Below are 13,673 nucleotides of genomic sequence, written 5' to 3' on the forward strand. Positions count from 1 at the left end.
CGCCCGCGGCTGGCGCGGCTTCGCCGGGGCAGCTTCCTGCAGCTGATGGCCAGCCCCGGATTCCTCCCGCCTCCGCACGGCCTCTCCCCGGGGGCTGCGGGGCTGGGGTGTGCCTCCTTTTCTGCTCAAGTATGCGCCCCTGACAAAAATACCGGAGCGAGAGGCCTGGATTAACATTGCTTCTGTCTGCATAGCTTCCAAGCGGCAGGTCCTCTCCAGCCCCGCGGCTGACCCTGATAGTCTCATACTCGATCACATCYGCTCAAATCCAGCCCGCCAAACTGCCCAGGAAAATCCTGCTCAACACCAAAAACCTAGGAGCTGGTGGCAGCTTCATGAAAATAGCCCGGGAACCTGTAGCCACCAGCCGTGGAATCTGCCCCGGGGGATGACATCCAAGAACAYGGGAGAGTCTAACGCAGGCGAAACTGTTGCAAGCTCTGACAGATCCTCCAAGAGCAATTTAAATACAGAAGGGTGTTCCCCTCCACAACAGGCGCTCTCAGAGACCAGAAAATTACATCATTTTTAGGCAGAAAAAGATCATTTTAAAACAAGCCTGCCCTGCCATTATTGGCACAGTGACTTTATACTCCCTGCAGYGAAGCTGTGCTAAGGAGCTTCGGTCTTCAGCTAAATCTGTATGCGCCTGGTGCTGGCGTGACACTAATTGCTTTCTAGTCACAAGCCTCCAGCCGTCTCACGGGGATCTGCAGAATTTAGTGGACGTGGCCCTGCCTCTGCTACCCCAAAGTGTCACCATAGCATCAGGTCTTAAAACCAGAAATCAGAGCAGACGCATTTCACAGGAGACCGGGGAAGACAGCAAACAAATTGCTGCCCTGGCTGASAGCAATACAGCAATAAACTTTAAGAACTGATATCTAAAAGTCCTGATCTTCAGTCCAAAACTCCTTTAAGAAAACTATACCATTTCACAAAAGGGAAATGGAATAAACACGCCACTTTTTGGGGTGGCACATGAACTGAACAGCTAACCCCCTCTGCCATAGTGATCAAACAGGTTCTCCTCCAAGAACTGTGCAGAGGAAGAAGCAAACAAAAAGTAAACTGAGAAAGTGGCAACAGGAACCAAAAAAACACAGTATGGGCCAAATAAAGAAGGTCCAACATCTGAAAAGCTGGAATGGGAAAGAAGTGATTGTTGGGCCTGTAAGAAAGCTGCACAACTGAGGAGAAGTCAACACTTAGTGCCATTAAAGTGGAAGATACCTTAGGACCCTCCTGTACAGCCCCCGAAGAATTGTTCCATCACTAAAGTAGGGACAGCTCAAAGGCYGTCCTCAAACACCAAAGCTCAGCACCAAACGTGGCTGAGGAACCTTACAGAAATAATCATAAGGCCTAGAAGGCTAACAGTTTGCAAAGAATATTACACACCATCACCAATCCACCGAGCAGACAGCACAGCAACTGTGAGGCCGCTCAGTTTCTGGACAAGAATGTAAATATAGCTGAAGAAAAACAGATTCTGGAGGGGCCTGAGAAAAACCTCRCAATTACCCACAAGGGCAGAGGTGAAGGTTGTGAGGATACATGATGTTGTAACCTCCCCAGCACGCCTCTGCTCTTCTCCTAGGAGGGATGTTCCTGCTCACATGCTTCTATTCCATGATGCAAATATCATCTCCACATAATCACCACATGCACATGGAAGAGATTATGTGACCATGGTGATACCAGATCCTCTCCCCTACCAAAAAAAAGACAGTACTTAGAGTTTCCTCTGTGCCTTCCCTGTCTCCTCTTAGCACTGGTGGCCGTGAATATGGCTGAGAGCAAAGTGATCGCACAGCAGAAGCAAGGCATCAAACCGCTGGAGTCGCTGCAGAGCTTGAGCCAGGACAGGAATGGTGACAGTGTCTCCTGAGTAGGTGAAGTGAGTGATGAGTTGCTCAAATCCAGATATCTTTCCCAACAGTTGGGGTGTGACACCCAGCTCCAGTGCCACGTGGCTGAAATTCTTCACACCATTCAAGGAAGGGTCTAGCAAGAAGGCAAGTGACTGCACCAAGGAATGGGGCAGCTCTGCCACTAGGAGACCTGGGGGCAGCAATACAGCAAAGTGTGGTTAGAAACCAACATACCCAGCTGGGATAAAAACAGAGTAGCCACTTTAAAGCCCCTGCAAAGCAGGTGAAATGCCATCTTGCCATGGCAAGCATCTCCTCCACTGTTATTTTCAGAGCTCAGCAACATGGAGCTAGCTCTCAGACCCATGGAGGCTGCTAACAGGTAAAAGCTGAGCACCCATTCACCACCCACCCTCAGGTTGTTCCAGGTGGTATCACAGAAAATCTACTCTGTAAACTAGCACCAAAGGCTAYGGAAGTCACATAAATCCTTGTGAAGACTGGCTCCCCAACACAGCGATGGTGGGCCTCTGGAGGAGCTCCTTTCCAAGAATGTGCCTCTCTCTACCACCCCAAAGATTTGGTGAAAAGATGCTTACCCTTTGTAGTGCTGCTGATCTGAGTTACAAGGCTCTGGGCATCATTCACCTGGCAAAATAAAGACCTCARGGTTGGAGACAGTCTGATGAGCAACAACTGTGCTTGCCAGTGCTCCTAGGACATTCACAGGAGTATAAAGGACTGGCTCTTGTCCATCCAGYATTACCATCCTGTAGAGCTAACAACCCCCTCAGGACACTCCAGGGCCTTCTAACAAACTGCTTCCATAAATCATGACCTGGAGCTAAGCTATTAAATACATTTCTTTACCAGGCATTTTATGAACCTCAATTATGTTAATCATTTGGATCATTTCAAACTAACTGGTGAGGGATAGGAATCATTGCCTTCGAGTGCCAGGTCAGCTTTCTAGATGAGCAAGAGTACAAGACTCTCTCAAGACAGCAACAATTATGCATAGCTAAAGATATGCCTATATATTCAATAAATTGATTCTACACCTTTGAATATCTGAATGTGGCCCCTTTGAGTGCTGGTGGCCTTATGCCACCTTTAGTGCCCAGTCACATCCACTTCACAAAAACCATCACTAGTAAGAACACAATTATTTTCTTCTGGTAGACAAGCTGGACTTATGTTGTCTCACCAGTTGGTCCAGCCTCTTGCCTGACCCACAGAAAATGAGCTTCTTTGCTCCCAAATATATCAGTAAACAGCTGGTTAATCATTTTTGCTGATTACTAGGCAGTTGTAGATATCAATTACCCTTAATACTAGTAACCTACCTGCCTAATCTGCCTGCAGTTCCAGCCTTCTGTGTATGAGTTGGTCAATATTACTTTAGAGAAGAGATGAGATTGGAAGAACTTACCAGTTGCTCCCCTCTTTCAGCAGTAGGATTTTGGAAGGCTGAGGACAGGCCCCTTGTCAGATCCARAACGAGTCCATTCTTCGCTTCAAGTGCTCCATTGCTGTTCTCTTTTGGGATTCTCTGAGCCATCTGGCTCGCTGCATCTTCTGATCTTTCATTGCCCACAAAGTCCATCTGGGTGGAGAACTTCTGCAGATCGAGCTCTGTACACTCCACTGGGGCATGGGGCCATTTGTGTTGCATTTCTGAGGCACACGATGAGAGAGGGGCCAGGGCCTCCGCCACCCCGGCTGGCCCCTGCCTGAAGTCAGAGGGAGACAAGACCCCCAGGAAGCAGTCGCCGCAGCCCGAGTTTCTGATCAGGGGCTGAGTTTCCAGGACGCTCCTCACCAGCTGGGATTTGGGAGCAGGGCTGACGGCAGTCACCTGAGGCAATTCCAACTCTGGCTGGAGAGCTGGGAGTTGAAGACCAATGGCTTCTCCGTCTGAAATGAACTGAACTGCTTCCACAGGGCCTAAAATAAAAAATCTCTGCAGCTTAGCAATATTTGGGTTCTCCCTTCCTCTGCTACACTTCCCCATTTTTAAAAGGTCTACTGGCCCATCCTTTAAATCTCATCTTCCACACATCAGCGCACAGAGGGGTAAAGAGCCTTCTGTAAGTGTTCAGACTTCTATCCCAGCATGCCACTGCTGAACAAGGCAATTTTCAAGCCTTTCCTTAAGTTCAGTCAATCCTACTCCCAGAGTTACAATGACAGCAGGAGTTGACTGGAGGGAGACACAGAAGCTACAGGACTTGAATTTGAGTATTTTCCACTGCTGGCACAAGATCTGCAACTGATTTTTAAAAGAAGTCCCAGAACACTGCATATCTCCTGTGTTTCTTGCAGTGGAATTCAGGGGGACTTCTGCTTTCCACACAGACCATAGGAACAGATCCTTAGTAGCACTAAACTCTGTGCTGAAGAGGAGCCACAACAGGGTTGATCGTAGAAAGAACTGGTGTCATGAAAAAATGCTTCATTTTGGTGAACTTAGATACTTTCCAGCTCCTTCCTTCGTAACAGAAACTCAGTATGTCTTAAGATTGTGTGAATCAGAACCAAGCATGAGTCTCCCTTTGCCCTCTACTCCCCACCCCCCCAAAAAAGGAGCAGTTACCTTCTGCCTGCCTGTAGCAGGGGCTCAGGTTCTTTACACCCAGGCAGCAGGGACCAGACATCTGTTCTTCACACAGAAATCTGCCAGGCGCAGCTGAGGCCGGGAACATTGCTCGCTGGCTTGAGAAATTCTGAGTCCTCAGGAAGACTTGGAGGATAGAGGAGAACCAGTCTGAGCAAAGGCTTGGCTTATTTCCCTAGAATGTCCTCAGTTATGTGGTATGTCTGCCTGCGAGGAGCTGGGGACGCCAGCATACTGGTATATTGTTTGATGGATGCCAGTGCACCCCAACCCTAACTATCAAGCATATTCCTCTTCTGCCTCAGTATTTCCTGGTGCTCTAGTCCTGCCCTGCCAAAAGCCATTCAGACTCAGCCTGCCSTTAAGAAACGTCAGGAAGAGAGAATGCATGAGTGAAAGCATGGAACAGTCTCCTTCTACTAATTATAGTACTAGGGAAGAGAAAGGTTCCTCCATGTCTTTGAGCAGAAAAAGCAAAAGAGAAGCCCTGTAGGTGAAAAAAGCATGATGAGGKATTTATCCTCTGTGAACAGAGGAAAGTTTGGTTCACTTCATGCTTCAAGAAAAGCAATGCTAATGGCAATGCTCTACACTACAAGGGAAGAGTGAAGAACATGTGTAAACAGAAGAAGCCAAAGGAAGAAGAAACAGAAAAATATTGTATGCATTGACTCACCTCGCTGGCACTGGCTCTTCCAAAAACGCTTGCAGTAGATGATGGAGAGTGCCAGAAGTACCAGTACAATGATGACCAGGGCACTGCTGGTCAGTGCAAGAAGGGCTGTGTCTTGTGGTGGTACAGTGGGGACAGCTACCTTCACCAGGTTTGTTCTGGACCGACCTGCAAGCAAACCAGTCACAAAATACTGGAGTTTATTTCTGAGGCTTCAGGCCACTCCTCTCCCTGTCCCTTCCCTCTTCCTATATAATGAATATACATGTATTTACTCTCCCTTCTTCCAGTAGGTCTCCACAGGGCAGTGTTTTGGTATTTTCTCCAGTTAAGTAAGCTGGCCAACGATGAAAAATGGCCAAAGAATGGTTCAAATACCCGCCTGAGTTTGTGTCTGCCTTCAATGCAATCACAATGACTAGTGATAGGATGCTGACTTAACATGCACCATGAACCTGCTCTAGGATGTCCTCACCACTCCTTTTATCCTGCAAACAGCTCAGCACCCCGTGACAGAGAACGGCAGCAGGCGGAAGGGCTGCTGGGTACGTACACTGAGGCTCGGAGGAGGGCGTCTGCTTGGTGCACGGGATGCACTCCCATTCGAGCTGCCCGCTGATCCGGGCCTTACGGTAGAACCTGCCAAGCAAAGCACAGAGCGCGTCAGCCACACGACGGGCAAGGGACTCGGCGCTCCCCAGCCGATGTCAGCCCACGCTACTCCAGCAGGCTGGCTGGCTTAAAGCCTGGCCCAACGCTGCTTTGAAAAAACACRTAGCTTCATTTACCAGGAGCCAGCTCAGAGAAAACTGATCCATCTTCCTTGGTGCCATGGCATGCTGGGAAGCCACAAAGCAAAACATCTGTCTCGAATGCTGGCTAAATTCAGACCTACCTTTTCATAGCTGTAGCCACATTTGCCAAGAATCACTCTGGGACAGCCCCCAAAGAGGGTGGTAGTGATCAATAGCCCAACAAAATGACAGAAAAAGTCCAGCTAGCAAGTCTGGCTGGGAAGAGACCAAAACACCCAGGCCTCTGACGTTCATCCCTCTGTCACAAACCTCATTGCTTGTCAGTAAATGCTCTAAAGCTCTACAGCGCTTCACAGGCTGACTGTACGCAGCAGTCTTCACTCAGTAATTCTTCTAAAAAATTAACTAAAAGTGGACAGTTACAGAAACCACATATGACGCTTCCTCCATATGACTGCTTGGACACAGCAACTCATCTTTCTAGGGTTGGTCTCTATTGCCCTCTTTGGAGGCTACTAACAGTAGTGGTCTATAGACACTCGTTTCTATAARTTCTATAATACTCGGTCTATAAATTAGGCCTGAAAGGAATATACTTTCACTGCTCATTCACAGGAGCTCTCAGGTTGCCTTCTTCAGAGCCTTTGGTGGGTGAGATTTGCCTATCATTGGCAGTGTCTTCAAAGAGACAGCTCTGGACAACCACAGCTCCTCTTAAGTACCATGTGACAAGTAGCCTCAGATAACTGCTCGCTCTGCCCAGCCCCTCCCCACCTGCTCCCTCCCAGCTGCAATCACTACCATTACCCTTTGTGCAGAGGACCCAGCTCTACTCACCCCGGCAGGCATTCTCCGCAGACTGCATTGGTAGTTGCTGTGCAGTTGGATTTCTGGACACGGTTGATGAGGGCGCAAGACAGACAGGGCTTGCAGCCATGATGTCCCCAGCTATCCTTAAACTTCCTAGGAGGGCAAGCAACGCACTGTGCATCCCCTGCTCCACCATCTCCACAATCCTACAAGATACAAGGTTGGGTTCATGACATGGGAAGCCACTTCAGGTCCCAAAGTCATAGAGAGGGAAATGACACTCCTTTCGGGGCAGACAGTGAAAGAGATACGGTTTATGCAGAGAGATCCTCAGATCTGAGAGATCTCAGTACACAGCTGCAAAGCAGGCAGTGGCAGACCTGATCGCACAGAGAAAAATAAGGAAGCCATTTTTCTGCTCAGCGATAGCCAACAGGAAACCTACCACAGTTATGCAGCCCAGGAACAACTGTTGGTGGAAGAGACAAAGCGTGGTATGTGTGGGTCAAGAAGCATGAACTGATACTGCCAAGGCTGGACCAAATTCAAGGACTTAAGTGAAACGTCTTGCTTATATCCATCCAGCATGGCCTGGCTGGACTGTCCAGAGCTACTGCTTTACTTGGGGTTACAGATTTAGAGGAAATTTGGATTTCTACCAGCAGACAGGAAAGAAGAAGGCTCCTGAGCATCAGTTTGAAATCCCTTCCTGCTTGCTACTTCCACCTGCTCATCCTCCTATCCAGTGTCCACTGCAGTGATGAGTGAAGCTTCTTGCCTCCCCTTGCTTGAGTCTCTGCTCTTATTAAATGCTGGGATCTAAGATTATCTTTTCTAATAAATACTAGCAGAGGATTTATCTAGCACCACGAGAGCCTTGGTGGTAGGCGAGTCCTGCTCCTTCCAGAGCAGCAAAATTACCTTGGAAAGTTCCTGCCCAGGCATACAAGATCTACACAGGGTGCTCTTCTCATGCTCATCCAAACACTCACTCTCTTGGCAGTCCATTGAAGCTGGAGAGGCGCCGGGAGCCTGAAGAAGGCAAGGAGAGTAAGCAAAGAGGTCAGAGCAAGTCTCAACACTCTCAAGTCAAACAGCGTGCCCTTTTCTGGAAAAAAGTTTCCGCCTTCGCACGGACATTAGCCTGCATTTCTTACACATCAAGAATGTCACTTTGGCAGGAGTGAGGCTGTCTGCTCTCATCCAAAGGGCAGCATATGCTAAGAGTCAAGAAAGGAAAGAGGAGGATTTCTCTCTAAAGCTGCAGACGAACCATCCATTCTTGTTGCCGTATAGCAGCCTTTATCATGGAACAGACTTTTTTTCAACATTAAGCTAGACACACTGATTACTGAGCCACTGATCTGGCAGGAAATCAGTGAATTTTGCTAGTTCCAACTGTATTTTTGGATATCCCAGACTATCAGATAGAAAGCTCATTAGGGACCTGGCAGATGAACTTCGGTCAGTTCAGCTGTTTTGCTCTGACATTATCAAAGATCAGTTTGGTCACTGATGTCCTATGTCAGGACATAGATGATCTATTTTCTCCAGCAGAGTCAGCAGAGCAGGACACACATCCAACCCCCTACTACTCCAGTCCAGAGTCACACAGTCTGCTTATGCTCTTGTTCCACACAGATTTCAGTTCACTGTGGACTCATTTTCAGCTATGCTGGTGGACAACCAGAACAAACATCTGTCAAATATCATCCATAGCTTTTCTTACATGAATTAATGGCTCAGCTGAAACTAGTGGCAGAACTGTCACTAGCCTCATTGGAGCCACAATTTCCACCTTCAGTGACCTCGGCTCACTGGGGAGCATGGGACTTGATTCTCACTGCAGAACAAGCAGAACTCAAACTGAAGCTACAAAAAGCAGGCAATTTATTTCAAGTTTGGGGATTGCTTGTTCATTTCTGCATCATCTGGGTGAGTTTCTACCTTGATGACAGAAATAAAATAAAACCCACCGCCCACTAAACCCCTAATTAATTTCTAAACATTCAACAGCAGTATGAAACACTTAAAAATGCTCTTTTGAAGGACACTGCACTTAACAGTTTGAAACACCTGGGAAAACTTGGCACTTAAACTAGAGTTGTGCTGACCAATAGCCTCATTAAAAGGAAAGACAAGGCCAGGATGATGGTCTCCCTGCACAGCTCTACAAACACACGGGAAGCATGACTGTGTAGCCCTAGATCTCTGAGCACTCCCACAGCTCTCTCCTGCTACAAATCCCCCTCCTCTTCGTATCCGATGGGCACCCTTAGCAGACACTAAATGCAAAGGTCCCATCTGCATACCTTCCCGTGCTGGCTCTTTCTGCACTCCTCTATCTAATCTCCTGCCGCTCCCATGTGGGCTGCCTTTTGGAAACGGACGTTTGGACAGGCTTGCTAGTCTCTGAAGGATCAAGATTCATTTGACATGACGTCTCTCCCAGATAAGCATAGAAAGTGAGTCACTAATTACTGCAGTTCATGCTCACAGTCAGTGGCTCATTTGCTATAAGAAAARGCAGTGAAAGTCAGCGAGGATTGGATGTGAAGACATACGACGATGAGAAGCCAAGGGAGCTAAATTTATCTTGCAAACATCTCAGGAGGGACATGATCACAGTCTATAAATAGTGTAAAGGTTACTGACACTATAGAATAAATAAAGGAAATTTGTCACCATCTCAGAAGGTGGCAAACAGGGAACTACGGGCCAATGTCAAGGGAGAAACATTCAGGTTTAGTGTCAGAGACTAGACAGAGGCTAAATGCAGTAGAAAAAGTAAAAAGAGGAAGAGAGGCCCCATACGGGTGGCACATGACCACTTCTGAGGGCTGTTTCTCCAGTGGTTTGAATTCCAGCTTGCCAAGCTTGGAAAAGATCACAGTCTGCCTCCTGGTTCCCATCTGCTGCCTAGATGCTTTTGCCCACTGAGGAGAGCACAAGCTCAGTTGATGCTACTGGTCTGGAGTCTGGGATTGAATTTAGGCTTACACTTGTTACAAGAGCAAAAGAGGTATGAAATATAGTTGCAGGCAACAGAAAAGGAGACAACACTTGGGAAATTTGAGAACAACAGGGCTCTGTTTTTCACTGGCTCTCTTAAGGGCTACCATTATCACCCAAAAGAGTTACAAATGAAAACGGAAGTCTTCGGTGAAATTGCCCTGCAAACAGAACCTCAGCTTACCTGATCTTTTCCTCTCATGTGTATTTATGGACTTTTCTACACCTCAGAAGGGCATGCAGATATGGGTACATCCCTAGCAGCCTATCTCCCTAGAAGAGGAACAGCTTAAACCAGTTTCCCAAATAGAAAAAGTTACACAAGCAAAAGGAATCTTATGCCAGTGTAACTACATGTACATTAGGACATTTGCCAGCATAACTCTATCACTTAGGGATGGCAGGGGAAACATCATACCACAACCATGCCAGCAGAACTATTAAATGGAGATCAGGCCTGCTATTTCTCAAGCCACAATATAATGATACATGGAATGAAAGTTTTGTTAAATACCTGGCATGAAATTCAAAGCTTTTACTTTTTAACAATACCAGAACCAAGACATTTACTTTGTAAGTGAAGCACGCATCCAAAACCACACAGCACTGCCCTACTAAAGCAAAAACCTCTGCTAGTCTCATAAGTGACTAAAACAACTGGTCCCAATTAGCTGAAAGTAAAAAACAAAAGCAAACAACCAAACCCTCCCACCTCTTTGGAAACTACACTGGATCTCAAAACGACTGCAGGAACTATGGATTTTATTTGCCAAAGAGGAACATAAACATGACACATATCAATCCACTGGAAGTCRGAGGGAAGCAAAACGTACAGACATTGTTTCAAGATGCATAAAACTTCCTAACTCAAAAAAAGTCATAATTTGTTAAAAATCATCTTTTATTGCCCTAGCAGGACAACTTGCCTGAGTAAAGCGAACAGAGCGAGATCCCTGCTGTACTATTTCTCAAACAGGGAAAACATGAGTTGCTGAACGAGTTTCACTGCATGCGATAAAAGGGACTTCAGCAAAGCTGCTGGGCAAACAAGTGGCGATCCTGCTGCTCCCCGATTTTCTCTTTCCTACAAAAAGTTAATTTTCCCAAAAGCACATGCCTCCAGATGCCCGTGAGCATCAGCACGAAGGCAGCAGCACCTTCCGAGGCCGCGCGACGCGGGAGCCAGCGAAGGGCCCTCGCCCCCGCCTGCTCTGYTACGAAATGCCCCTGCAAACTTGAGACGCGCTGGCGCGGCGCCGCTCAGCACCTTCGTTCTGAATTTGCCTCGCACCCAAGTTTCTCATTTTGATCTCTCATATTCAAGCAAAATCTTCCCTGGTTTTTGCACATTTGGATTTGTTAGCTGCCCTTAAAGTGAACACAAACAGCAGAGACTGGCCCCACAGCGAGCCCTCGTCAGCGCAGGTCTCGGGGAGCGCTTTGGTGACCGGCTGTGGCTCAGTTTGGCCCCAGTTTGGCTACGCTTCTAACACAGAAGAAATGTATTTTGTTTTGCATATGCATCTGTCCAGTATTTCCAGACTCAGCCCTGTAACGGCAAGGGGAACGGTCTTTCCCCGAGAAGCTCTGACTTGTCCCAGTCAAAGGATTAGCAGAGAACGAGCTGCTRCATCACCGCACGAGCTAGCAGGGTTTCTACTCGCCGCTCCAGGGAAGAAGCAGAACAGGCAGCAAATAACACGATCTCAGAGGAAACACTAGCAGTAGCCGGTGTGTATTGAAACACAAAACTCAAGAACCGAAAACCTTAAACAAAACTGGAAGCAGAACGGCGGATTTGGCGTCTCGCCCCCGTCTCGCGCTCAGCTGCTCCCCAGGCCCCGCGCACCGGCGCGCTGCCCCCGCCCCGAGGGCGCTTCCCGCGGCACGGCCACGCTGCCGGCCCGCCCCGACGGATCCCGCTGCCCAGGCCCCGCGCACCGCGGATCGCTCCGGACCGAACCGGACCAACAAGGACGGGAAGAGGGAAGGACGAATCTGCGTCCTTGAGCGTGGCTTGGGAGCCGGCTCGGAGGTTTTACTCACAGGACGACCCGCTGCGGGTTCGGTCTGGCTTCGCGGCGGAGGCGCGGCCCTCTCGTCCCGGCGCTGAGGACGACCGCCCGCCACGCTCAGCCCTGCTTCCGCCCCGGCTCCCCGCCTGCACGGGGAGAGGCACGAAACACTCCCACAGAAAGGGAGAAGCCACGGCGCGGGGCAGAGCCGGGGCGCTCGCCGGCCGCCAGGCCCGCGCGGCTCTGTCGGCCGCGTATAAACTGGGACCAGAACGACGGGTTTTCGTCAAATTCTGGCTGTCCATCCCGGGCACATCTTGGGCTGTCCACTCTGCCTTATTAGCTATCCCAAATAAGACTTCCAATATTCTTACAAATATTTTTGTAAGATCTTGGGGGTTTAATCTTTTTTTTCCCTACACGTACTTGACAATTGCTGCTCTCTTGCTTACAACARTAATTCAGTGCACCCGGAAAGGCCTTTTCTTTTCCTCAAGTCTTCATACTGCCATAAGCACACCCACGCAGGTTACACTGAGCGGGGAGAAGCGTCGGTTGGGTAATGAGTGCTATCAAGAACCATCTAAACGTACCCCTAAAAATTCCTGGAGCCCTTYGGCAGACAAAATATTCACGTGTTTACAAGCGCTGAACGCACCAGTGCGAACCGCAGCCGCCGAGCGCCCTCGGTGCTCCCCTACAGAGGGATCGCTGCCGGGGCAGCGAACCCTCGCCAGGCGCAGCCCGGGGAGCCCGGCAGAGGCGGCTCCGCTCCCCTCCAACACTCGGGCGAGCCCCAGCGCGGAGGGCGCCCGGACAAAGCCCCGCCGGCTGCGCGGGGCTGTGCGCGGCGTGGGCTGTGCGCGGGGTGGGTGTGCACAGGGCGGGCTGTGCAAGGCACGCACASGGTGTGCRCAGGGTGTGCAGCATGGGCTGTGCRCGGGCTGCACGTGAGGCGTGTGGTGCACAGCCGGGCAGCAGCCAYGCGTGCGGTGTGGCTGTGTGTGGCGTGCGTGGGGTGTGCACAGAGCAGTGTGGGCTGCGCACGCAATGCACAGCTGGGTGCAAGGTGTGTGGTGTGCGTGTGGTACACAGCCCGGTGCGTGGTGCAGAGTAGCATTGTGCTGCGCGGGCTGCACACATGATGCACAGCCGGGCACAGGGTGCGCGGCGCGTGTTGTGCGCAGGTCGGTGTGTGCGGCGGGCTGCCTGTGCGGCGCACAGCCTGGCGCGCAGGGTGTGCGGGCTGGCTGCGCCTGCCACGTGCAGCCCCGCACGCAGCGTCTGCTGCGTGCTGTCCACGTGGCGCATGCAATGTGCGTGGTGCACGCGCRTGCGCTGTGGTCTGCGCAGGCGCGTGTGGTGCATGCAGTGGGGCTGTGCACAGTGTGGGCTGTATGGGCTGTGCTCATGGTGGAGGCTGTGGGCTGTGCGGGCTATGCCCAGCACGGCTGGTGTGGGCCGTGTGTGCTGTGGGCCACGCAGGCTTGGAGTGCGGTGTGGGTGTTGTGGGCTGTGTGTGGCGCACACAGTGCAAGCTGTGAGTGCGGCGTGCGCCTCGCGGGCTGCGTGGGGCGTGCACTAGGTGCACGCKGTGAGCTGCGTGCGGTGCGCCACGCGCGCTGCTGCCGGTGTGCAGCGTGTGGCGCGCGGGCTGCGCGAGCCACGTGCGGAGGGTGCTGCGCGGGCTGCGTGCGCGCAGTGCACAGTGCGGGCGATGCGTGCCGTGTCCCTGCGGTGCGCGCCGTGTCCCGCGGGGGCTGCGTGCTGGCTCGAGCCCGGCGCGGGCTGCGCACACCGCGCACGGTGCACACCGCGCACGGTGCGGGCAGTACACGCTGCGGGCTGTGCACGCCGTGCGCGGTGCACACCGCACAGGCTGCGGGCTGTGCACGCCGTGCGCGGTGCGGGGCTGCC

At 50.7% G+C, this 13,673-nt stretch overlaps 1 protein-coding gene across 2 annotated transcripts; it reads right to left on the reverse strand.

Annotated features, from left to right (window-relative positions):
* Positions 1-17: 17 nt before the first annotated feature.
* EDA2R (ectodysplasin A2 receptor) lies at positions 18-10,851 on the reverse strand. 2 transcript variants are annotated; one of them, XM_085325928.1, is made up of 9 exons: positions 10,668-10,851; positions 7,651-7,761; positions 6,757-6,935; positions 5,718-5,803; positions 5,168-5,332; positions 4,471-4,617; positions 3,307-3,821; positions 2,474-2,522; positions 18-2,064 (listed from the first exon to the last, which is right to left on the reverse strand). In XM_085325928.1, the coding sequence occupies exons 2-9, from the start codon at positions 7,735-7,737 to the stop codon at positions 1,769-1,771; spliced, it is 1,524 nt and encodes a 507-aa protein (XP_085182054.1). In that variant the 5' UTR covers positions 7,738-7,761; positions 10,668-10,851; the 3' UTR covers positions 18-1,768. The 2 variants fall into 2 exon arrangements, with proteins under 2 accessions (XP_085182054.1, XP_085182053.1); XM_085325927.1 differs by lacking the exon at positions 10,668-10,851 and adding an exon at positions 9,042-9,504.
* Positions 10,852-13,673: the final 2,822 nt, after the last annotated feature.

This window comes from Rhea americana, unplaced genomic scaffold (assembly GCF_003343005.1).
Source record: "Rhea americana isolate MKP2758 unplaced genomic scaffold, rheAme1 scaffold_125, whole genome shotgun sequence".
Taxonomy (NCBI): domain Eukaryota; kingdom Metazoa; phylum Chordata; class Aves; order Rheiformes; family Rheidae; genus Rhea; species Rhea americana.